This window comes from Ranitomeya variabilis, chromosome 4 (genome assembly GCF_051348905.1).
Source record: "Ranitomeya variabilis isolate aRanVar5 chromosome 4, aRanVar5.hap1, whole genome shotgun sequence".
Taxonomy (NCBI): Eukaryota; Metazoa; Chordata; class Amphibia; order Anura; family Dendrobatidae; genus Ranitomeya; species Ranitomeya variabilis.
The window spans coordinates 213,510,827-213,535,248 of record NC_135235.1 but is presented as its reverse complement, the minus strand read 5'-3'; the positions used below and the strand labels follow the sequence as shown (position 1 = coordinate 213,535,248).

Genomic DNA, 24,422 nt, shown 5'->3' with positions numbered 1-24,422 from the left:
AAAAATGGTTGTGTCACTTTAGCCTACTTTTTTCCCACTGTGACGCTGCCTTTTTATGATTGGACAACCTTCTAGTGACTACATGCCCACAGATCTGAAAGAAATTAAACGCCCAGTTGAACGATAAGAAAACTGATGCCAGTAATTTTGATGCCGCAACATAGTGGAGAAACTAAAAGAATGTAAAAAAAATGTTTTTATCTACATTCCTGGTACTATGTGCAGGAAAGTTGTGAAAGGTCCTCTTTATCTGTACATACACTGTCAATAAAGCTTTTTTATTATAACACAGGCATCAGAACATTTCGGATTAGCAGTAGAGATGAAGGACTAAATTCAGAGCACCTAGATCCAGAGGTCACATCAGTATTCCATGAACATTGGACAGGAGCTGTACAAATTGTGTCCTACCTACCGGCATCTCTTGCATCTCTTTTCATTAGTTGGCTTCGCGAAAGAGGAGCTGAGGATGCCAGGGGTAGGAGGAGTGCTCCCATCCCGCGACCCCGGACTACTGATATGGTCACTGGACCAGGATTCTGTTAATTTGCTCATCTCTAGTGAGCAGGCAATAAAATTGTGTAGGGGCTCATGCCGTTCGTGCAACACGACCAAACACGGACTGTCCGCGGGATTCTCAGCCTTAGCGTTACAACTTCATGAGCTGTACAAACTGCCTCCTACCTACCGGCATCTCCAGCATCTCTTTTGATTAGTTGGCTTCGCGAAAGAGGAGCTGAAGATGCCAGGAGAAAGAGGAGAGCTCCTGTCACGCGAGCCCGGACTACTGATATGGCCACTGGAACGGTATCCTGTGAATTTGCTCATCTCTAATGAGCAGGCAATAAAAATGTTTAAGGGTACATGTAGATGTTCCTTCAACACATCCAAGCATGGACTTTCCGCTGGAATCCCGGCCTTAGCGTTACAACTTCATAAAATTCTACGAGGCTGTCACACTCAGGTCAGGGGTCCCGCGACCACGAACCCTTACACAAACCTCTAAACTTATTGCTAACATTTTTCTGGTCCTCATTAAATTACATGAGGTTCCAGAAATTGCGAAGAATATTTCCATAATTTATTAATGTTCTGATGCATTTGGCACAACCTGAATTTATGGATAAATAAATCATTCATATTCTAATTGAGCTAATAAAGCAGGGAATTAGAATATGAATCATTTTGCGTCTTAAGATGCCAAGATGAAGACTCCCAGGTTACGAAAGGACACTGGTTCTTACAGCTCATCAGCGTCCTTATAAGTGTATAACAAACTATTCTAAACTTTGCCTAAAAAATGGACTCTTTCTAAAAATAAATAATAAAATTGCTTACCTTTACTTAACTTGTTATCATAGATAACTGACGGAAGAGTATAATAGTAACCCTAATAGAATAGTCAAAGGGGATAATGCCACGGATGCAACACCTAGCAAAAAAAAATACAAATTATTATTAAATTAATTCAAATAAAATAAATTAGATTCCAAATTTGTAGAAATTTCTGTTTTCTAAATCTTCAGTTGCTAAATTTTCCCAAATAATGTGTACATAAAAAATGCCACCACAGCACTTGCGGACAGAGACAGAAAAGGGCTTCTGTGGAAGAACAATATATGGGCCCTTGCCAGTTCATAAGCTCACCATAATGCACAATTTCACATGTTTTGGAGGTGGAAATGGACCCAGTCCTCTTGGGTCCCTGTGTGACTGCACAGTTGCACCAATGATATGTCCGCCCTTCTGCCATACAGTGTTCAAATAATACCAATCTACTAAGGTTATCAGTCGAAATTACAGTATGCTTAAAAAAAGTTCCTTTATGGAAGCCACATGTGCCAGGCCATTCGTGAAGCTAGCTTTAGTAGTCATGGATGATACGCCCTATGGTACTGGGGAGGGTTGTTTTGAAGCAATTTGTACCATGTCTATCAGCAATGTCATTGAATGGCCAGGCCGTCCACTGGGCAAGATAGGGAACCAAGGTTTACCTATCTTGTCTGATGTTTTGGCAATTCGAAAACTTCTGCTAATGGTAAGATCCAACCATTTTTTCGAGCTTTTGTTCGCTTTACTGTTTGTAGATGATTATTGTGAGGAATTGGCTAGCCAAATTTTAATTTGAAACATTAAAATATTTATTTTATTTATAAAATCTGATTCTGCTGACCCTTACTGACATAGCAAGTGAATCAGGTCACCAATCATCATGGGCCAAATGGGAAATCTGGTCATGGCTGTGAGTGGTCATTCCGTCTCTCAAAATTGTAATATTTCATGTTTACTCACCATTTACTGTGACTTGTCCATCTTGTAGATTTATGTTTGTCTGTATCTGAACCGTGTATTCACCATTAAATGACGTCTGAAAATTCTGGATCACCAATGAGCCGTTTTGGCTGCAACTTGCGTCTGAAAAGAATTTTTCTCCTTTTATGTCTTTACCATTGACGTGAGTTAATATCTGATCCGTCGCACTGGTGCTCAGTCCTCTATACCAAGAAGTAAAAAGAATTGTCCCCTCGACTCCAATCACATTGAGTGTGACAGTGTTTCCAGCTTTAGGTTTCGAAGGAATAACATCAATTTTGAGTTTAGTGCTTGCACCTAGACAGGCATGGAGGAGCACTGGAGGAGAAGTAGAGGGAAAAAAGTAATGTGGAGTGTAAAGTGAAGTAAAATATCAATATATACAGAACTGTGTAATATTCTGTATGGCAGATAACAATTGTTAGGACAACATTGCCAGAAGACCACCAATTGAAGGCCATTTCTGATCTAGACCAGCCTTTACCGTGATGGATTTTCAATAACTTAATAACCTATGAATATTGGCATCTTCTTTGAGAAGACTATTCTCTAAAGGAACAATAGGTTTGCACTGTACTTTGTTTCATTATACATGGTTAACATTAATAATAATCTTTATTTTTATATAGCGCTAACATATTCCGTAGCGCTTTACAGACATTATCACACGTGAAATCACACATGTGATATCTGTATTGGTGCCTGCCCTTCCTGTCTCTGCTTCTGTCGCTGGGCGGTACCGCACTCTCATTGCAGGCAACAACCCTAGTTCTGTGTCCTCTGGGACTTGTAGCTTCATCCAATGATATGAGATTGAGATTTAACTTACAGTGGGGAAAGAAATATTTAGTCAGTCACCAATTGTGCAAGTTCTCCCACTTAAAGAGATGAGAGAGGCCTGTAACTGACATCATAGGTAGACCACAACTATGAGAGTCAAAATGAGAAAACAAATCAAGAAAATATCACGTTGTCTGATTTGGCAAGATTTATTTAGCAAATTTTGTTTGAAAATAAGTATTTGGTCACCTAAAAACATGCAAGATTTCTGGCTCTCATAGACCTGTAACTTCTTCTTTAAGAAGCTCCTCTGTCCTCCACTAATTACCTGTAGTAATTGCACCTGTTTGAACTTGTTATCAGCATAAAAGGCACCTGTCCACAATCTCAAACAGTCACACTCCAAACTTCACTATGGTGAAGACCAAAGAGCTGTCGTAAGACACCAGAAACAAATTTGTTGCCCTGCACCAGGCAATAGGGAGCTTGGTGTGATAAAATCAACTGTGGGAGCAATAATAAGAAAATGGAAGACATACAAGACCACTGATAATCTCCCTCGATCTAGGGCTCCATGTAAGATCTCACCCCGTGGGGTCAAAATGATCACAAGAATGGTGAGCAAAAATCCCAGAGCCACATGGGGGGACCTAGTGAATGTCCTGCATAGAGCTGGGACCACCGAAACAAAGGCTACTGTTGTGAATTTGGATTCTGGGCTCCCCCGGTGGCTACTGGTGGAATTGAACTGGTGTCTTCATCTTCTCTGTTCACCTGTTCCCATCAAGATGTGGGAGTCGCTATATAACCTTGCTGCTCTGTTAGTTGCTTGCCGGTCAACAATGTTATCAGAAGCCTCTCTGTGCTTGTTCCTGCTCCTAGACAACTACTAGATAAGTTGGACTCTTGTCCATGTTTGTTTTTGCATTTTTGTTCCAGTTCACAGCTGTAGTTTCGTTACTGTGTCTGGAAAGCTCTTGTGAACAGGAATTGCCACTCTGGTGTTATGAGTTAATGCCAGAGTTCTAAAGTAATTTCTGAATGGTGTTTTGATAGGGTTTTTAGCTGACCATGAAAGTGTCCTTTCTGTCTTCTGCTATGTAGTAAGTGGACCTCAAATTTGCTAAACCTATTTTCATACTACGTTTGTTATTTCATCTTGATTCACCGCCAATACATGTGGGGGGCCTCTGTCTCCTTTCGGGGTATTTCTCTAGAGGTGAGCTAGGACTAATATTTTCCTCTGCTAGCTTTATTTAGTCCTCCGGCTGGTGCTGAGCATCTAGAATCAACGTAGGCATGCTACCCGGCCACTGCTAGTTGTGCGTTAGGTTTAGTTCATGGTCAGCTCAGTTTCCATCTTCCAAGAGCTAGTTCCTATATATGCTGATGCTATGATCTCTTGCCATTGAGATCATGACAGTTTGACCGGCCCACTAAAGGGTTAAAATCCTTGGCTGAGAAAGGAGAGAAATAAGTAGTCTGCTGAAATTTTTTTTTTTTTTTTTTTTCTCTCCTTTGAATGGCTCTGTGTTCACCTGTTTGCAATGGATCTTCAGAGTGTAACTGCAGGTTTGAATAATCTCGCCACGAAGGTACAAAATTTGCAAGATTTTGTTTGTCATGCACCTGTATCTGAGCCGAGAATTCCTTTGCCGGAATTTTTCTCGGGGAATAGATCTGGGTTTCAGAATTTTCGAAATAATTGCAAATTATTTTTGTCCCTGAAATCTCGCTCTGCCGGAGATCCTGCACAGCAGGTCAGGATTGTGATTTCCTTGCTCCGGGGCGACCCTCAAGACTGGGCTTTTTCATTGACACCAGGGGATCCTGCGTTGCTCAATGTGGATGCGTTTTTTCTGGCCTTGGGGTTGCTTTATGACGAACCTCATTTGGAGCTTCAGGCAGAAAAAACTTTGATGTTCCTATCTCAGGGGCAAGATGAAGCGGAAATTTACTGCCAAAGATTCCGTAAATGGTCTGTGCTTACTCAGTGGAATGAGTGCGCCCTGGCGGCGACTTTCAGAGAGGGTCTCTCTGATGCCATTAAGGATGTTATGGTGGGGTTCCCTGTGCCTGCGGGTCTGAATGAGTCCATGACAATGGCTATTCAGATCGATAGGCGTTTGCGGGAGCGCAAACCAGTGCACCATCTGGCGGTGTCCACTGAGAAATCGCCAGAGAGTATGCAGTGTGATAGAATTCTGTCCCGAAGCGAGCGGCAGAATTTTAGACGGAAAAATGGGTTGTGTTTCTATTGTGGTGATTCTACTCATGTTATATCAGCATGCTCTAAGCGCACTAAAAAGCTTGGTAAATCTGTTTCCATTTGCACCTTACCGTCTAAGTTTATTCTATCTGTGACCCTGATTTGCTCTTTGTCATCTATTACCACGGACGCCTATGTCGACTCTGGCGCCGCTTTGAGTCTTATGGATTGGTCCTTTGCCAAACGCTGTGGGTATGATTTAGAGCCTTTGGAGACTCCTATTCCTCTGAAGGGGATTGACTCCACCCCATTGGCTAATAATAAACCACAATACTGGACACAAGTAACTATGCGTATTAATCCGGATCACCAGGAGATTATTCGCTTTCTGGTGCTGTATAATCTACATGATGATTTGGTGCTAGGATTGCCTTGGCTGCAATCTCACAACCCAGTCCTCGACTGGAGAGCTATGTCTGTGTTGAGCTGGGGATGTAAGGGGGCTCATGGGGATGTACCTGTGGTTTCCATTTCATCATCTATTCCCTCTGAAATTCCTGAGTTCCTGTCTGACTATCGTGACGTCTTTGAAGAATCCAAGCTTGGTTCGTTACCTCCGCACCGAGAGTGCGATTGTGCCATAGATTTAATCCCGGGTAGTAAATACCCAAAGGGTCGTTTATTTAATCTGTCTGTGCCTGAACATGCTGCTATGCGTGAATATATAAAGGAGTCCTTGGAAAAGGGACATATTCGTCCATCGTCATCTCCCTTAGGAGCCGGTTTTTTCTTTGTGTCAAAAAAAGACGGCTCTTTGAGACCATGTATTGATTATCGGCTTTTGAATAAAATCACTGTTAAATATCAATACCCATTGCCGTTGCTGACTGATTTGTTTGCTCGCATAAAGGGGGCCAAGTGGTTCTCTAAGATTGACCTTCGTGGGGCGTATAATTTGGTGCGAATCAGGCAGGGGGATGAGTGGAAAACCGCATTTAATACGCCCGAGGGCCACTTTGAGTATTTAGTGATGCCTTTTGGTCTTTCAAATGCTCCGTCAGTTTTCCAGTCCTTTATGCATGATATTTTTCTCGATTATTTGGATAAATTTATGATTGTGTATCTGGATGATATTCTGATTTTTTCGGATGACTGGGACTCTCATGTCCAGCAAGTCAGGAGGGTTTTTCAGGTTTTGCGGTCTAATTCTTTGTGTGTGAAGGGTTCTAAGTGTGTTTTTGGGGTACAGAGGATTTCCTTTTTGGGATATATTTTTTCCCCCTCTTCCATTGAAATGGATCCTGTCAAGGTTCAAGCTATTTGTGATTGGACGCAGCCCTCTTCTCTTAAGAGTCTTCAGAAATTTTTGGGCTTTGCTAACTTTTATCGTCGATTTATTGCTGGTTTTTCGGATATTGCTAAGCCATTGACCGATTTGACTAAGAAGGGTGCTGATGTTGCTGATTGGTCCCCTGATGCTGTGGAGGCCTTTCGGGAGCTTAAGCGCCGTTTTTCCTCTGCCCCTGTGTTGCGTCAGCCGGATGTTGCTCTACCTTTTCAGGTTGAGGTCGACGCTTCTGAGATCGGAGCTGGGGCAGTGTTGTCGCAGAAAAGTTCTGACTGCTCCGTGATGAGGCCTTGTGCCTTCTTTTCCCGTAAATTTTCGCCCGCTGAGCGGAATTATGATGTTGGGAATCGGGAGCTTTTGGCCATGAAGTGGGCTTTTGAGGAGTGGCGCCATTGGCTTGAGGGGGCCAGACATCAGGTGGTGGTATTGACTGACCACAAAAATTTGGTTTATCTTGAGACCGCCAGGCGCCTGAATCCTAGACAGGCGCGCTGGTCATTGTTTTTCTCTCGGTTTAATTTTGTGGTGTCATACCTACCGGGTTCTAAGAATGTTAAGGCGGATGCCCTTTCTAGGAGTTTTGAGCCTGACTCGCCTGGTAACTCTGAGCCCACAGGTATCCTTAAGGATGGAGTGGTATTGTCAGCCGTTTCTCCAGACCTGCGGCGGGCCTTGCAGGAGTTTCAGGCGGATAGACCTGATCGTTGCCCACCTGATAAACTGTTTGTTCCTGGTGATTGGACCAGTAGAGTCATCTCTGAGGTTCATTCTTCTGCGTTGGCAGGTCATCCTGGCATTTTTGGTACCAGGGATTTGGTGGCAAGGTCCTTCTGGTGGCCTTCCCTGTCACGAGATGTGCGAGGCTTTGTGCAGTCTTGTGACGTTTGTGCTCGGGCCAAGCCTTGTTGTTCTCGGGCTAGTGGATTGTTGTTGCCCTTGCCTGTTCCTAAGAGGCCTTGGACGCACATCTCGATGGATTTTATTTCAGATCTGCCTGTTTCTCAGAAGATGTCTGTCATCTGGGTGGTGTGTGACCGTTTCTCTAAGATGGTCCATTTGGTTCCTCTGCCCAAGTTGCCTTCTTCTTCCGAGTTGGTTCCTCTGTTTTTTCAAAATGTTGTTCGTTTGCATGGTATTCCTGAGAATATCGTTTCTGACAGAGGGACCCAATTCGTGTCTAGATTTTGGCGGGCATTCTGTGCTAGGATGGGCATAGATTTATCTTTTTCGTCCGCTTTCCATCCTCAGACGAATGGCCAGACTGAGCGGATTAATCAGACCCTGGAGACATATCTGAGGTGTTTTGTGTCTGCTGACCAGGATGATTGGGTTGCTTTTTTGCCATTGGCGGAGTTCGCTCTCAATAATCGGGCCAGCTCTGCCACTTTGGTGTCCCCGTTTTTCTGTAATTCGGGGTTTCATCCTCGATTTTCCTCTGGTCAGGTGGAATCTTCGGATTGTCCTGGAGTGGATGCTGTGGTGGAGAGATTGCATCAGATCTGGGGGCAGGTGGTGGACAATTTGAGGTTGTCCCAGGAGAAGACTCAGCTTTTTGCTAACCGCCGTCGTCGTGTTGGTCCTCGTCTTCGTGTTGGGGACTTGGTGTGGTTGTCTTCTCGTTTTGTCCCTATGAGGGTCTCTTCTCCTAAGTTTAAGCCTCGGTTCATCGGCCCGTATAAGATATTGGAGATTCTTAACCCTGTTTCCTTCCGTTTGGACCTCCCTGCATCCTTTTCTATTCATAACGTTTTTCATCGGTCATTATTGCGCAGGTATGAGGTACCGGTTGTGCCTTCCGTTGAGCCTCCTGCTCCGGTGTTGGTTGAGGGTGAGTTGGAGTACGTTGTGGAGAAAATCTTGGACTCTCGTGTTTCCAGACGGAGACTCCAGTATCTGGTCAAGTGGAAGGGATACGGCCAGGAGGATAATTCTTGGGTGAATGCATCTGATGTTCATGCCTCTGATCTGGTTCGTGCCTTTCATAGGGCCCATCCTGATCGCCCTGGTGGTTCTGGTGAGGGTTCGGTGCCCCCTCCTTGAGGGGGGGGTACTGTTGTGAATTTGGATTCTGGGCTCCCCCGGTGGCTACTGGTGGAATTGAACTGGTGTCTTCATCTTCTCTGTTCACCTGTTCCCATCAAGATGTGGGAGTCGCTATATAACCTTGCTGCTCTGTTAGTTGCTTGCCGGTCAACAATGTTATCAGAAGCCTCTCTGTGCTTGTTCCTGCTCCTAGACAACTACTAGATAAGTTGGACTCTTGTCCATGTTTGTTTTTGCATTTTTGTTCCAGTTCACAGCTGTAGTTTCGTTACTGTGTCTGGAAAGCTCTTGTGAACAGGAATTGCCACTCTGGTGTTATGAGTTAATGCCAGAGTTCTAAAGTAATTTCTGAATGGTGTTTTGATAGGGTTTTTAGCTGACCATGAAAGTGTCCTTTCTGTCTTCTGCTATGTAGTAAGTGGACCTCAAATTTGCTAAACCTATTTTCATACTACGTTTGTTATTTCATCTTGATTCACCGCCAATACATGTGGGGGGCCTCTGTCTCCTTTCGGGGTATTTCTCTAGAGGTGAGCTAGGACTAATATTTTCCTCTGCTAGCTTTATTTAGTCCTCCGGCTGGTGCTGGGCATCTAGAATCAACGTAGGCATGCTACCCGGCCACTGCTAGTTGTGCGTTAGGTTTAGTTCATGGTCAGCTCAGTTTCCATCTTCCAAGAGCTAGTTCCTATATATGCTGATGCTATGATCTCTTGCCATTGAGATCATGACAGGCTACCATCAATAACACACTATGCCGCCAGGGTCTCATATCCTGCAGTGCCAGACATGTCCCCCTGCTTAAGTCAGAACATGTCTGGGCCTGTCTGAAGCTTGCTAGAGAGCATTTGGATTATCCAGAAGAGTATTGGGAGAATGTTATATTGCCTGATGAAACCAAAGTAGAACTGTTTGATAGAAACAAAACTCATCATGTTTGGAGGAGACAGAATGTTGCGTTGCATCCAAAGAACACCATACCTACTGTAAAGCATGGGGGTGGTAATATCATGCTTTGGGGCTGCTTCTCTGCAAAGGGACCAGGACGACTGATCCGTGTACATGAAAGAATGAATGGGCCCATGTATCGTAAGACTTTGAGTGCAAACCTCCTTCCATCAGCAAGGGCATTGAAGATGAAACGTGGATGAGTCTTTCAGCATGATAAAGATCCCAAGCAAACCGCCAGGCCAACAAAAGAGTGTTTTCATAAGAAGCATATGAAGGTCCTGGAGTGGCCTAGCCCCATAGAAAACCTTTGGAGGGAGTTGAAAGTCCATGTTGCCCAGGGACAGGCCCAAAACATCACTGCTCTAGAGGAGATCTGTATGGAGCAATGGGCCAACATACCATCAACAATGTGTGCCAACCTTGTAAAGACTTACAGAAAACGTTTGACCTCTGTCATTGCCAACAAAGGATATATAACAAAGTATTGAGATGAACTTTTGATAATTACCAAATACTTATTTTCCACCATAATTTGCAAAATAAATCTTCCCAAATCAGACAAGGTGATTTTTTGGATTTGTTTTCTCATTTTGACTCTCATAGTTGTGTTCTGTCTATGATGTCAATTACAGGCCTCTCTCATCTTTCTAAGTGGGAGAACTTGCACAATGGGTGGCTGACTAAATACTTTTTTCCCCCACTGTATGTCTGTGTTTTTCTATCTACTGTGATACCTGGGTGGGGTTGCAAGCTATTTAAGCTCCTGAAATCCTGCTGTCCACTGCCAGTTGTAACTTGATTAGGGGCAGTGAACGTCTGTGTACGTCTGTGTATCTTGCTTGTATTCTTATTGGACATTCCTAATTTTGACCTGGGCTTGTTTGGTGCAAGCTACTCTGTATACCAGATCCCAAGAGTTGCTCTGATTTTTACACTTTATTTCCTGTACTAAGATTTGTACTTAAACAGTGGCTACTGGGTTGTAACCACAGAGTTAACTGCTGGCTGATGCTGCATGCTGGCAGAAATGGTTCATTCCTAATTTTGACATGGGCTTGTTCTTGACTACTCTCCTGCCTTATGTTTTTTTCCTTGCACTGACCTCCTGATTCTGATCTAGCTACCAAACCCTTATTTCTACCAGTCTGTAGCACAGGCCAGCAGTTGACTCTGTGGCTCCAACCAAGTGGCCCCTGTTTAAGTACAAATCCCTGTACAAGGGACAACTCTTGGGATCTGGTAAACAGAGTAGCTTGCTCCAAGTCTGTCCATAGAAGCCATTTTAGTTCTGCCATGCGACCTCTTACAGACTCACATAACGACACACTGGTTTATGGACATGTTTTATTGGCAAATCTGCTCAGACACATGGTATCTATGCTAGAGTTGAGCGACTTTTGCTTTTTTTGGATCGAGTCGGGTTTCGCAAAACCCGACTGTCAAAAGTCGGGTCGGGTGAAATCGGCCGATTATTGCGAAAAGTCGGGGGCCGTCTGAAACACGAAACCCAATGCAAGTCAATGGGGAATCAAAGTCGGCAGTGAGTGGAGGACAGGAAAACACCTACAGTGCCCATTTTAATGCCAAAAACATCAATTCTTATTACTGAAGCTTGTCAATCTTAATTTACTTTATAATAATAGTTAGGCATAGAAAACTGGGGGTTATTTGGCTAAATTTGTGGGGGGGGGGGTAGGGCTGGCTCAAGTTTTTCGTGGGCCCAGGAAATGCGGAATACGTCACGGCGGTGGAGCAGGGAGAGGTAAGTATTTCAGCTTTGCAAGTGCTGTGATCCTGAGCAAGCAGTGGGGGCCCACTCGTTGGCATTGGCACTGGCACAGGGCCCCTCATAGTAGGCCCTAATAATAAAGTAGGCTACATGTCTGCCAAAAAAATTTTCAGAAATAAACAGGTGGCATAGCTAGGTACAGGGGTGGGCTCCTCTGCTGAGTAGCAGACAGTGGTAGTAGGCGCAACGTATTAACTGGTCTAAATGGAGGCCAGGGCCCCTGCATATTTTAACTATCATCTATCATTTCAACAAATTTGTATTGGCAGTGCCATTGAAGGATTTAACAGCACGGACTACACAGTGGTGGAGCAGGGAGAGGTAAGTATTGCAAGTGGTAGAGCACTGTTCCAGCTGGGGGTTAACACTCTCTCGTGGGCTGCGGTACTGGCACAGGGCCTCTCATATTACGACGGTGTGTCTGACGTTGGTTGTGCACCACCACCGTCAGAGACACTTCATTGTACTATGAGGGACCCTGCGCCAGTGCTGTCGCCCAAGAGTGGGCACACCCACCTGTCCAGGCAAATGGCACTCGCATGGGTGCTTGCGCCAGGTGGTGACCACGGCCCTGTGGGGGGAGTCAACCCATTTAGGGAGGTATATAAATGGACTATGGTGGACATTCAGCAGCTGCAAATGGAGGAATTGGAGAAGTCAGTAAGAGGAGGCCAAAAGCAAGACATTTTTCAGGCAAGCTACGTGTCAGCAGGGGAAGGTGGGGCCAAATAATTTGAAATCCATGATTGGTTCATTTTAATGAAGGTTAGATCATCAACATTTCGGGTACCCAGACGTGTCCTTTTTTCGGTCAGTATTGAACCAGCAGCACTGAATACTCTTTCTGATAGCACACTAGCAGCAGGGCATGCGAGCTCCTGTAATGCATATTCTGCCAATTCAGGCCAGGTGTCTATTTTAGATGCCCAGTAATCAAAGGGGAATGACCTGTGAGGGAGAACATCGATAAGGGCGGAAAAGTAGTTCGTAACCATACTGGACAAATGCTGTCTCCTGTCACTTTGAATCGATGCAGCAGTACCTGTCGTGTCAACGGTCGTTGCGAAATCACTCCACAACCTGGTCATAAAACCCCTCTGTCCAATGCCACTTCGGATTTGTGCACCTCTAACACCTCTGCCATGTTGCCTGCTACGGCTCGTGTGAGAACATCGCCGCCACTGTGTGCTGGGAATGCCTGAACCAAACAGTCTACAAGAGTTGCTTGTTTGGTAGCCAATATTTGCTCAAGGTTCTCATGTGGCATGATATTTTGTAATTTTCCTTTATATCATGGATCCAGGAGGCAGGCCAACCAGTAATCATCATCGGTCATCATTTTGATAATGCGGGGGTCCCTTTTTAGGATACGCAAGGCATACTCAGCCATGTGGGCCAATGTTCCAGGTGTCAATTCACTGCTTGTGCTGGGTTGAGGAGCACTTTCTTGCAAATCAACATCACTTGTGTCCCGCAAAAACCCTGTACCTGACCTTGCAACGCCACCAGTTTCTATTGCCCCCTGAGAAGCATCCTCCTCCCATAAATATTCATCCCCATCACCCTCCTCCTCCTCTTCATCCGCCACCTCGTCCAGGAGAGTTCCCTGAGCTGACGATGGCTGACTGTCATCAAGGCTTCCCTCCTCTTCGGCTGCAGATGCCTGCTCCTTAATGTGCGTCAAACTTTGCATCAGCAGACGCATTAGTGGGATGCTCATGCTTATGATGGCATCATCTGCACTTGCCAGCTGTGTGCATTCCTCAAAACACTGAAGGACTTGACAGAGGTCTTGTAGCTTCGCCCACTGCACACCAGTCAACTCCATGTCTGCCATCCAAGTGCCTGCCCGTGTATGTGTATCCTCCCACAAATAAATTACAGCATACCTCTGTTCGCACAGCCTCTGAAGCATGTGCAGTGTGGAGTTCCACCTTGTTGCAACGTCGATTATTAGGCGGTGCTGGGGAAGATTCAGCGATCGCTGATCGTTCAGCATACGGCTGGAGTGTACGGGCGATCGGCGGATGTGCGAGCAAAGTCTTCGCACCTTCAGGAGCAGGGCTGGTAACCCCGGATAATTTTTCAGGAAGCACTGCACCACCAGGTTCAAGGTGTGAGCCAGGCAAGGTATGTGTTTCAGTTCTGAAAGGGCTATGGCAGCCATAAAATACCTTCCGTTATCACTGACTACCTTGCCTGCCTCAAGATGTACACTGCCCAGCCATGACTGAGTTTCTTGCTGCAAGTACTCGGCCTGTACTTCCGCGGTGTGTCTGTTGTCGCCCAAACACTTAATTTGTAACACAGCCTGCTGACGCTTACCACTAGCTGTTCAATAATGGGACACCTCGTGTGCAACACTGGCAGCTGTGGATGGAGTGGTCGTGCGACTGCGCACTGTGGACGAGCTTTCGCTTCTGGAGGAGGAGGAGGAGGAGGAGGGGTGGCGAACGCCTACAGCCAACTTTTTCCTAGACCGTGGGTTAGGCAGAACTGTCCCACTATGGCAGTCCCCTGTGGACCCTGCATCCACCACATTAACCCAGGGTGCTGTGATGGACACGTAACATCCCTGGCCATGCCTACTGGTCCATGCATCTGTTGTGAGGTGCACCTTTCCACTGACTGATTGCCTCAGTGCATGGACAATGCAGTCTTTGACATGCTGGTGCAGGGCTGGGATGGCTTTTCTCGCAAAGAAATGCTGACTGGGTAGGTCATAGCGTGGTACTGCGTAGGCCATCAGGGCTTTGAAAGTGTCGCTTTCAACCAATTGGTAGGGCATCATCTCGAACGAGATTAGTCTAGCAATGTGGGCGTTCAAATCCTGTGTACGCGGATGAGAGGATAAGTACTTTCTTTTCCTAACGAGAGTCTCTTGTAGGGGGAGCTTGACTGGAGAGCTGCATATGGTGGAACTAGCGGTGGTGGTGGTGGTGGTGGTGGACATGGCGGATTGAGAGAGGGTTGGTGATGGTATTCTTGATGTTGGCCTATATACAGTGTTCCTACCAATAACCTTGTGATTCCCTGACTGCTTTGGCCTTGCGACGATACCTCCACATTTGCTGCTGGTGGTGTCCTAACCGGTGGGCTTACAGTGAGGGAAGCAATGTAGCGTTGCTGACTACCTTCATTCTGAGCAGGTGCACCAACGGTGCGTGATGTTTGGTAGTTAGTCCAGGCTTGCAAGTGCATGCTGGTTAAATGTCTACGCATGCACATTGTATTTAAATTTGAAGATTCTTCCCTCTGCTAAAGGTCTTTGAGCATTTCTTACAGATAACTTTGCACTGATCATTCGGATCTTGGTTAAAAAATTGCCACACTGCACTCTTCCTACTATCGAATACCTTTTCAGGCATTGCACGCTTTGCTACTTTCGCCAGATGGCCAAGCTGTCCTAAAACTGTTTTTGGTTTTGACACACGTTTTTGGCCTGATACGGGCCTGCCAGATGACAGCTGTTGCGATGTAGATGGCTGCTGCAGATCATCCTCCTCCGCTTCTGAGCTACTGGCAGCAGCACCCTCTTCCCCCAATGGCTGCCAATCTGGGTCAACAACTGGGTCATCTATCACCTCCTCTTCAATGTCATGTGCACCTTCCTCTGTGTCACCGTGTAAGGTGCTATAGCGTTCGGGACTGGGCACCATAGTCTCATCAGGGTCAGATTCTGGCTCAGTACACTGCGAGAGGCAATGTAGTGATCTGAGTCAATGGAACAGCATAATAATCTAGCTGTGGCTGTGCATCAGTGCACTCCATGTCCGATTCATCTTGTAATGGGCAGTTAACAATTTCCCTTTCTAACCCAGGCACGGTATGTGTAAAGAGCTCCATGGAGTAACCTGTAGTTTCGCCTGACGCATCCTTCACTTTTGGTTTGGGTGAAGGACACAAGGAAACGTCTTGTTCCTGACTGGGAGCATCCACTGACGACCCGCTGCTTTTATATTTGGAACATATTTGGAATTTTTGGAGTCAGCAATGAAAGCCAAAACTTTTTCCTGCTGCTCCGGCTTTAAAAGCTGTTTTCCTACTCCCAGATAAGGGAGCCTTCGAGGCTTTGTGTAGCCAGACGATGACGCTGGCTCAACACCTCCAGCCTTAGGTGCTATTTTGCTTTTCCCACTACCACCAGATGCTCCACCACCACCACCACCATCAGTACCAGCTGGCAACGACTGCCCACGGCCTCTTCCACCAGACTTCCTCATTTTGGGAAAATGTAACCAAAATAACAGCCGTTATATGGTACTGTAAAACAAGGTAGAAGGTGTATCTAAACTTCTTGAGAATTTAAATCTCCCTTTTTATTTTGGGGAGACTGAACCACAACTCAGGTCCAGTGTATAAAACAACGCAATGCGAGTGGCAGCAAGTGGCTGGCTGATGCACAACAAACTAAGAGGACTGAGGTATATCCACTTTGTGAGAATTTGAATCTCCCTCTTTTGGGGGGGAGACTGAACCCAAACTCAGGCCCAGTGTATTTTACAACGCAATGTGAGTGGCAGTAAGTGGCTGGCTGATATACGACAAACTAAGAGGACTGAGGTATATCCACTTTGTGAGAATTTGAATCTCACTTTTTTGGGGGGGAGACTGAACCCAAATTCAGGCCCAGTGTATAAAACAACGCAATGTGAGTGGCAGCAAGTGGCTGGAAGATATCTGAAAAAATCCAAGGACTGTAGTACTATTTCTATCTCCCTACAATGATCTCAGGACAAGTATGGCAGCAACAAAAAGGACTGCTGCACACAAAAGTGTGGACAAATAAACAAGATAACTGCAGAAAGGAGCAACAGGATTTTTGCTTTTAAAAAAGCAGTTGGTTTGCACAGCAGTGGTGCAAACAGCAATGCAGCTATCAGGGAGCCTTATAAGGCAGCCTAATAAGCTACAGAGCTGATGCACAAAGATATAGCCTCCACTGTCTCTGAAAAAAAAGGTGGTGTTGGACAGTCGAAATCGCTACAGCACAAGCAGTTTGGGGGTTAATCTTCCCTCCCTAACTATGTCCCTTCTTCTGACGAAGCTGCAGCAACCTTTCCCTATGCTAAGTTCGGCAGCAGTAAGATGGCGGTCGGCGTGCACGCCCCTTTATAGCCCCTGTGATGCCGCAGAAAGCAAGCCAATCAGTGTCATGCCCTTCTCTAAGATGGTGGGGACCGAGACCTATGTCATCACGCTGCCCACACTCTGCGTCCTCCTTCATTGGGTGAGAAATGGCGCTGAACGCGTCATACGAAACGCGACTTTGGCGCGAAGATCGCCGACCTCATGGCCGATCCCACACTAGGATCGGGTCGGGTTTCATGAAACCCGACTAGCCGAAAGTTGGCGATTTTTGAATTTGTCCGATCCGTTTCGCTCAACCCTAATCTATGCCTCTCTGGTGGTAAAAAAATAAGAAAATGCGCTATAAAAGCCAACATGGACAATCTAATTCTTCTCGCAGACAACCAAGAACGGTAGGATCTACGCACAAATGCTTTCCATTAAAAAAAATAAATAAATACTGTATATATACGATATATATTAAAATCATTTTTTCTGTTTTTCCTGTTCATTTAAATGGACATAATATGGAAATGTGTAATTTTTTATCTTTATTACCTGACAGAACAAAGCCTCCAAGAATTGCAGAATGACTTCCAGACATATCTAAGTCCTCTTTAAGTAAAAACCTAAAAAAATAAAAGAAAACAAGTAATGGATTATGTTTCATGATTCACGATCTTACATTTGTGTTCCTTTTGTTTCGCAATATTACATTCTTTTTATATAGATACAGAAAAAAAAATCTGTAGTTTTCCAGGCTTGGTGGGCTGGCGCATTGCAGGAAATGTACATTAGTCCCTACTCATCACTATATGGCGTGAAAATAAAAGCTTTGTGTGGGTGAAAATACAAAAAAATCTCATCCACTTTGACAGGACAATATTCTGCTGTGAATTTTCTGCTAAACTTTCCAAACAGAAATTCTAAAGAATATCTATCAGATCACACCCTGACAATTATAGATCCAGCAGTATTAGCCGCCCTATATAACACGTACTTTTCTGGATATTCATAATATGGTATCATAGGTCAAAACACTCTTATACATGCATTTTTAGTTGCATTTTTTAGGAATTCATTAGATTAGCTGAAAACTGCAGCAAAAACGCTGAAAGAATTGACGCATTGATAATTGAAAAATGCAAAGAAAAATAAAATCGCATGTGGATGACATTTTGGAAACTACCGTACATTCATTACACTGGGACTCCAAACATTTTGAGCATAAAAAATGCATGGAAAGAAATTATGCAAATTATCAACAATCCCTAATAATTGACTCTATGCAAATATTAAAACTTCTGCAAAGCCTCAACAGTAAAATAATACTTTATAAAAACTGTCAAAAATAAATGTGCCGTTGGAATTTCTTCATGGATATCTTAGATATATATTGACAAATAAATCTTTCCAGATCACATCAAATCATGTGAGACTCCAGAAACCTTGACTAAAATTCATGCAGACATTTTTGGCTCCCATTTCCTGAAATCAATGATCATTTTCTTTATCTTTTCCAGAATCAAAACCAGATTATTCTCTTAAGACCATCTCTCCAACCATGAAATCCTAGACCGATAAGATATCCCGCTCCCCTATCTTATCAAACCGATCAATGTCATGTCATCCTCAAGATATGTAAGCAGCGGTCTTGTAGTTCCCCTCGGTTATGTTCTGTCAGAGAAGATATCGAATCTCCTCATCTTACCACTTGACGGCTGTCAGGAATTTTAGCAACCATCTACATAATTTCTATGACAGTCCAAACTTCTAGAGCTTGAGAGAAACATCAAGCCACCATATGGTGAAAATATTGGACTGCTAGGGACTAGCGATGAGCGAAGGTGCTCAGATAAGGGGTTATCGGAACATGTTCACGTGCTAACCAAACGACTTTGGGATGCTCGAAAAATATGTTCGGGTCCCCTTGGCTGCATGTCTCGCAGCTGTTAGACAGCCACAACACAAGCAAGGATTACCTAACAAACAGGTAATTCCTACATGTGTTGTGGCTGTCAGACAGCCGCGATGACTCAAAACATATTTTTTGAGCATGCCGAAGACACTCAGTTAGGACCCGAACATGCTCCGATAACACCTTATCTAAGCATGTTCCCTCATCACTACTAGGGATAATTTTTTGCAAATTACTGGACTTTTAATCAACTGTTCTCGACCTAAGTTTGTCTTCAGAGCACACATCTGATTAAGCAGCAAGCTCCCCATAGACCCTAAACCAATTTTACAGTAGTTCCCAATGCCCAATTTTTAACCACAGAAAGGATTAAAGAAATTGTCCACTTTAGGTGACCTTTTTTTAAATTTAATGGGAACCTGTCACCAGGTTTTTCCCATAAAAAGCATGGCCAATAGCATTAGGGCCTAAATGGTATTTGGCGCTAAAAATCATTTTTGCATTTGGTTTTCATTTGCAAATGTTGCACCATTTGGCTATTACAGGCTTTTTGTTTCCGAGCTCATTCATCTTTGATGTTGTCTGTGGTCATACGTCGGCTTGGATAAAAAAAAAAAACGAGAGATAAAAGAGAAAAGAGTTGAAAACTGTTATGGTTAATATTTTATATCTTGCATTGATTATGATTTAAACAATTTATATCTGTATATGTAGCTTTAATAACTTTGTGTTTTGTATTAGCTTTCATATGTCTTATTCATAAAAGCAACAAGACACGATATTGGCTTTGGTTTTAAACTGTTGAAGACATTGAGAGGTAGTGTAAGCTAGTTCTTGGGGGGAAATTAGCAGGATTAATGATTTACACCTTTTGTTCTTTAAGCTCACATATCCTAGTTTAGAAATGTACTTAACCATTTCTCTTTTTCCTTTGGATACAATAGCCTTGTCTTTGTGTCGGAGGCAGACAAGGTGTGAAGCATAGACTATTTCCGCGACAAAACTCTCCAACCAGACTATCATGAGAAGCTCATGCACCTAGTCTTAGATAATTAATTTGGTAGCCATCAATACAAAGTGCAACCGAGACTGACTGCATTCGGGATTTTCCTTATTTTCTTAATATGGGTCTAAGCACTTAGCAGCAGGTAGTTGCTAATTACCTTCTTGTTCTGCTCGGCGTCAATCTCTGCCAGCTTCATCTGACATCACATCGACAGAGCAACTTCTTCTCTTCCACTACATTTTGTCGATGAGGCGTTACTGCTGATGTCATGCTGATTGACAGCCGGCTCCACACAGTTAGGAAGCGGGGAGTTGGATGTCAATCAGCATGACACCACATATACAACACAGAGTGGAAGGGAAAGCATTGCTTTGTTGACAAGAGGTAAAAAAAGCAGGAGGATCACCACCTGACCTAGGAGACATCGTCACAGGGTAGAACAGGCAGTTAATTAGCAACTGTAGGAAAAAGAAAGGAAACAATTCTGAGAAAAAAAAATCCCTCACTTGTTTGTGACAGTGACAGTGTTCGCTTGAGCATGTAAGTATAGATGATTGAGTCTGGCATTGGGATAAAACATTCAACTTAGTTAAAGTGCATACATATCAAAGGTGCACAAAGAGAGGAATTGGGCTAGGCATCACTGCTTACATGTTCCAAACTCCATTCAGCTCTTAATCATAACAATTAGCCTGGTGCAGGTGCAGGTTAAAATACACTGAAGATCATGTTAAAATGTCATCATCAATGTCGCCCATAATTAACAGTAATACAACTTATGTAACAGGATCACCTTTGCATTACATATTATTAAGTAGACAAGTCAATGGTTAGCGGTATAAAATTCCCTTTGTAATATTCAAGTAAAATGGTACAATAGTGAATAAACGGAATATATAGAAGGCTTCATGGTTCAGTAACAGATTCTTGACTGCAATTTTGCAGCTTTTGCTGACATCACATTGGCGGAGCAGCTGCTCCTTTTCTGCTCTGTTGATGGGGTGTTACTACCGACGTCATGCTGATTGACAGCCAGCTCTCCGCTGCCTAACTGCAGGAAGCCAGCTGTCAATCAGCATAACATCGCCAGTTGCACCTGGTCGACAGAGCAAACTAGAAGAGGAAGAGCTGCTCTATTGACGTCAAGTCGCAGAATCGCCATCAGGAGCACTCACACAAATATGTAGCGACTTATTTTCAAATAAAGTATCTGAACTGCAATTGCATTTGGCAGGTGTTTGTTCACCAATGGCGATTGATTTATTATAAATCTGAAGTGAGCTCCTGGCATGTAACATAGTATTACCCTCGGTAGGTTTTGGACTGGAAGAGGCATTCTAGACCCGAGCATGACAATTTTCATAGAAATACGTGAAGCTGTTATGCTCAGGTTGGGAGAGCCACAGCCAGTCCGTGACATCGCGGTCTGTTCTCAGCGACTAAATGAGCCTTGAAGCCTTCTGGATGTTACATTTAAACACTATTGTACCTGTGACAGTGCTAGTCACACTCACGGACAGGCCGTGAGGCAGAGAAGTCAGACGTTCTGGGGGTAAGTACCAAGAGAGCACATAGCAAACTAAGGGAAAAGACAAAGGGGTAAGTCAGGTCAGCGTTCAGGGTCATAATACCAGGGGAATAGTGGATAAGCAAAGGGGGAATAACAAACAGGTAATTAGTACACAGTCCAAAGGTCAGCCGACAGTAGATCAGAACTCACAGCACAGGAACCAGGCAAACACACCAGTGATCTGGGCCTGACAGCTCACCTAAAATAGCAGGGCAATTACTAAGAACAGGGAGCACCTGGAGAAATCTCTGCACCTCCCAGTCTCACTGACAGCTCAGTATGCCCCGGCACAGGATAGGATGACAGAGCTGTCCATCACTGAGTCCCAACACTCTGAGTGGATGATTCGTGACAGTACCATTTGGCTTGAATTTAAAAATGTAAAGTTTGATACCGCTACTATTGATTCTTCTACTTAATAATATGTCATGTAAATGTCACCCTGTTACATATATTGCATTATTGCGCATTGTAGGAGGCATTGAAGTTGTCATTTAAATGTGATCTTGAGTGTATTTTAACACCCCACCTTCGCCAGGCTAATTGCTATGATTAAGAGCTAAGTTAGCAACTATCTGCCGGTAAGTTCTTAGCTTGCATGTTAAAAAAAAAATCAAAGTCCCAGATAACCCCTTTACATAGATTAATGCCAAATGGCTATAGTGAGGTTGGACTATAATAGAGGTCTGGTCCAACTGTGGTCATAAAGCCCAGAAAATGTGACCAAGGCCTAAGAAGTTTGTAGAACGGAGATAATTTTTCAATTAGTTTAGTGCTAAATGGTCTGAATGAGACACTAGAGAAAGAAAGTGAGATTTTGGCTAATGAGGTTTATTCTTGCTTTGGAGTGTAATAGGAAATATTAGACAATCTCCTTTTCATGTGGGTTCTGTCAATTTGAATATTGTTTTCACAAGGGAGGATGTGAGATTGATGTCATTGCTGTGTCACCAGATAAAAATGTAGAAGAATCTCTTAGTTACCCGAGGTGTTGGATGGATTTTGATGGAAACTTTTTGCCATCTGGGCTGGAATCTAAGAGTTAACATCTCTCATTTTGGAGAACGACATGACTGAGCGTGAGGAGACTTATAAGCCATGCAATGATGCACTTAAGTATGCAAATTGTCTCTCCGGAGTGGAAGAAGATGTGAACTCTAGTGCCATCTATTGTGGGGTAGCTTTCCTAAAAGTCCATATCGACCCTTTAATGAGCCTTGCCAGGTGACGCAGGATAAAAGCCAAACTAGCATCTCTATTTGAAGACACGTGTTTCAGGGTATTTGCCCCTCATTAGTGCAAAGCGTAAGATTTAATTTGGCCATATGAGAGGTCTCTAACTGGGGATCTAAGGATTAACGTTTCTCCTTGTAGAGAGTGACATGCCTGACATGACAGGGTGAGGAGTCTTTCCTCTGGGAAATTAAATATGTAAATATGCCATTTTTTTGCCATTTTCCTTGCAATTCATAGTAAAAATTAATAGCACCATTAAAAACTACAACTAGCACTGCAAAAAACAAGTCTTCACACGTCTATGTTGGGAGAAAAATAAAAAAAAGGAGTAAAAAATGAAAATTTTAAAAAATTAAAACTGGCTGTGTCCTTAAGGGTTTAAAAGGGTTTCAATAAAAAGTAAAAACATAATAATACTAATAATAATTTTTATTTATATAGCGCCAACATATTCCGCAGCGCTTTACAAATTAGGGATGACTTCTCTAAGAAGCAGCGCTCCTCTTCTCCAACCCCATCAAAATAAATAAGCCTAAGATGCAGTACTAGACACAGACCATAAAAATTGTGGCGCTGTTCCTAAAAGTAACTACCAGTGATTTTCTTATCTAATACAAATTCTTTAAATATTTTCAAGTGAATCATTTCTCCACGAGAAAGAAGAACTATGCACTTAGTGAAGCTTTTTCCTTGGAGAACACTGAATTCCTTTGTGCAAGTGAAGCAGAGACAACAGTCTCATCGCGCCATACGTCAAGTGGCATGCTGAAATTCACATTCATATATTAGAGGAGCACTTTTTTTTAAGAGGGCACTTAAAAATTTAGCAATCAGCAATTTTGCTAAATTCTTCCTTGCATATCTGTACAAGAAGAGATTGTGTCCAGTGAGATAAAGAAGAATGTAGCACTCTGAGATCCTGAATTACTGAGTCTGGCCAAGAGACTATTAAATGTTTTATCGTGCTGCCATTTCAACACATGTTATTCTGAACGGATTAACTAAATGTGCCGGGAATGTAGGATGTCAATGCCCAGGGCTCTGTCTAATAGCTAGAGTTGGTCGGAATCGATTCGTAGGACTTTGGTCCAACTGCCGAGTCAGTAATCGGTGGCTGTTGGATGGGAGACCTGAAAACTTACCGTACTCATTCCTCCTGGCATCGGCGGCTCTACTTTTGATTAGCCAATCCGGTGTGATGTCACAATGATGACATCACGTAAGATCAAAAGAGGAGCTGCAGCTGCCGGGAGGCAGTCTTCAAGGTTCCAGACCAACGACAATTTTGCAAATCGATTCACATCAGGTCTACTATTAATTACATGGAAATGAAGGTATGTATAATTCCCCCAGTCTTCACTAAAGAGAACCTGTCAGGTCCCTCCAAGCTTTCGAAGGTTTAGGGTTCCTGTTATGCTCCCCTAAAGGGGTGGTAGGCTTTAAAGTATCTTTGGCTTCTGAGCCTTGGCCCCATTGAACAGCAAATTAGGGCTGCAATTAAGCCAATTTTATGACCCAGGAAAATCCCTTAAAATGATATAAGCACAGTCTTTTTGCTGAGTCTTTGAGTGGAAACTGAGCAGAAACTCCAAGTTTTTGAGGAGTTGGAGAGTTTCCGCTCAGTTTCTGGTCAAAAAATTCTTCAAAAAACTGAGACACACTATTCTATTTTTTTTGTGTCTACAGATCCAATACAAACCTATGTCTGGCTATGAAAAAGAACCCAGTATGATCCCGGAGAAGAAAAATTATCACGTCAGCTCACCCTGTTCAAGTATCGTTCGATCGAATAAGGATGCGGTGCCCGTGCAGAGACCACTGGCCGACTCACTTGTGAAACTTATCAGGTAGAAGGCAGGAAGGTACCCAGTAACTGCAATGAATAAAAGGTTAAAAAAAAACCATTATTTATTAGTAACTATTTAAAGATCAAAAATGAAAATTAAAAAATAAAACACTAGGCCTACGCCTTTTGAGAACCAGGGCTTAACAGCTCTAGTGCTTGAAACGCATAGGCCTATTGTAGTGGGTTTTTTTTATTTTCCTTTTTGATATTTTAATAGTTACTAACAATAATGTTTTTTAGTCCTTTTCCATTTTGGTGGCTTCATGTCTTTCTGCCTTTTACAGTCTGATCCTGCAGTTATGGTTTACTGTACTTTCTTCCATCTGTTCCTTATCCTGCTGAC

At 43.6% G+C, this 24,422-nt stretch overlaps 1 protein-coding gene across 1 annotated transcript in view; it reads right to left on the bottom strand.

Moving 5' to 3' along the window:
- The window catches only part of LOC143767784 (cell adhesion molecule CEACAM16-like), a 68,593-nt gene that overhangs the window by 16,811 nt on the left and 27,360 nt on the right, over positions 1–24,422 (bottom strand). The window contains exons 3-5 of the mRNA XM_077256304.1: positions 17,062–17,132; positions 2,293–2,631; positions 1,339–1,432 (exon numbers count right to left, since the gene is read on the bottom strand). Of these exons, the coding sequence (XP_077112419.1) occupies positions 1,356–1,432; positions 2,293–2,631; positions 17,062–17,132 (487 nt within the window). The 3' untranslated portion in view covers positions 1,339–1,355. The remainder of the gene's footprint in view (positions 1–1,338; positions 1,433–2,292; positions 2,632–17,061; positions 17,133–24,422) is intronic.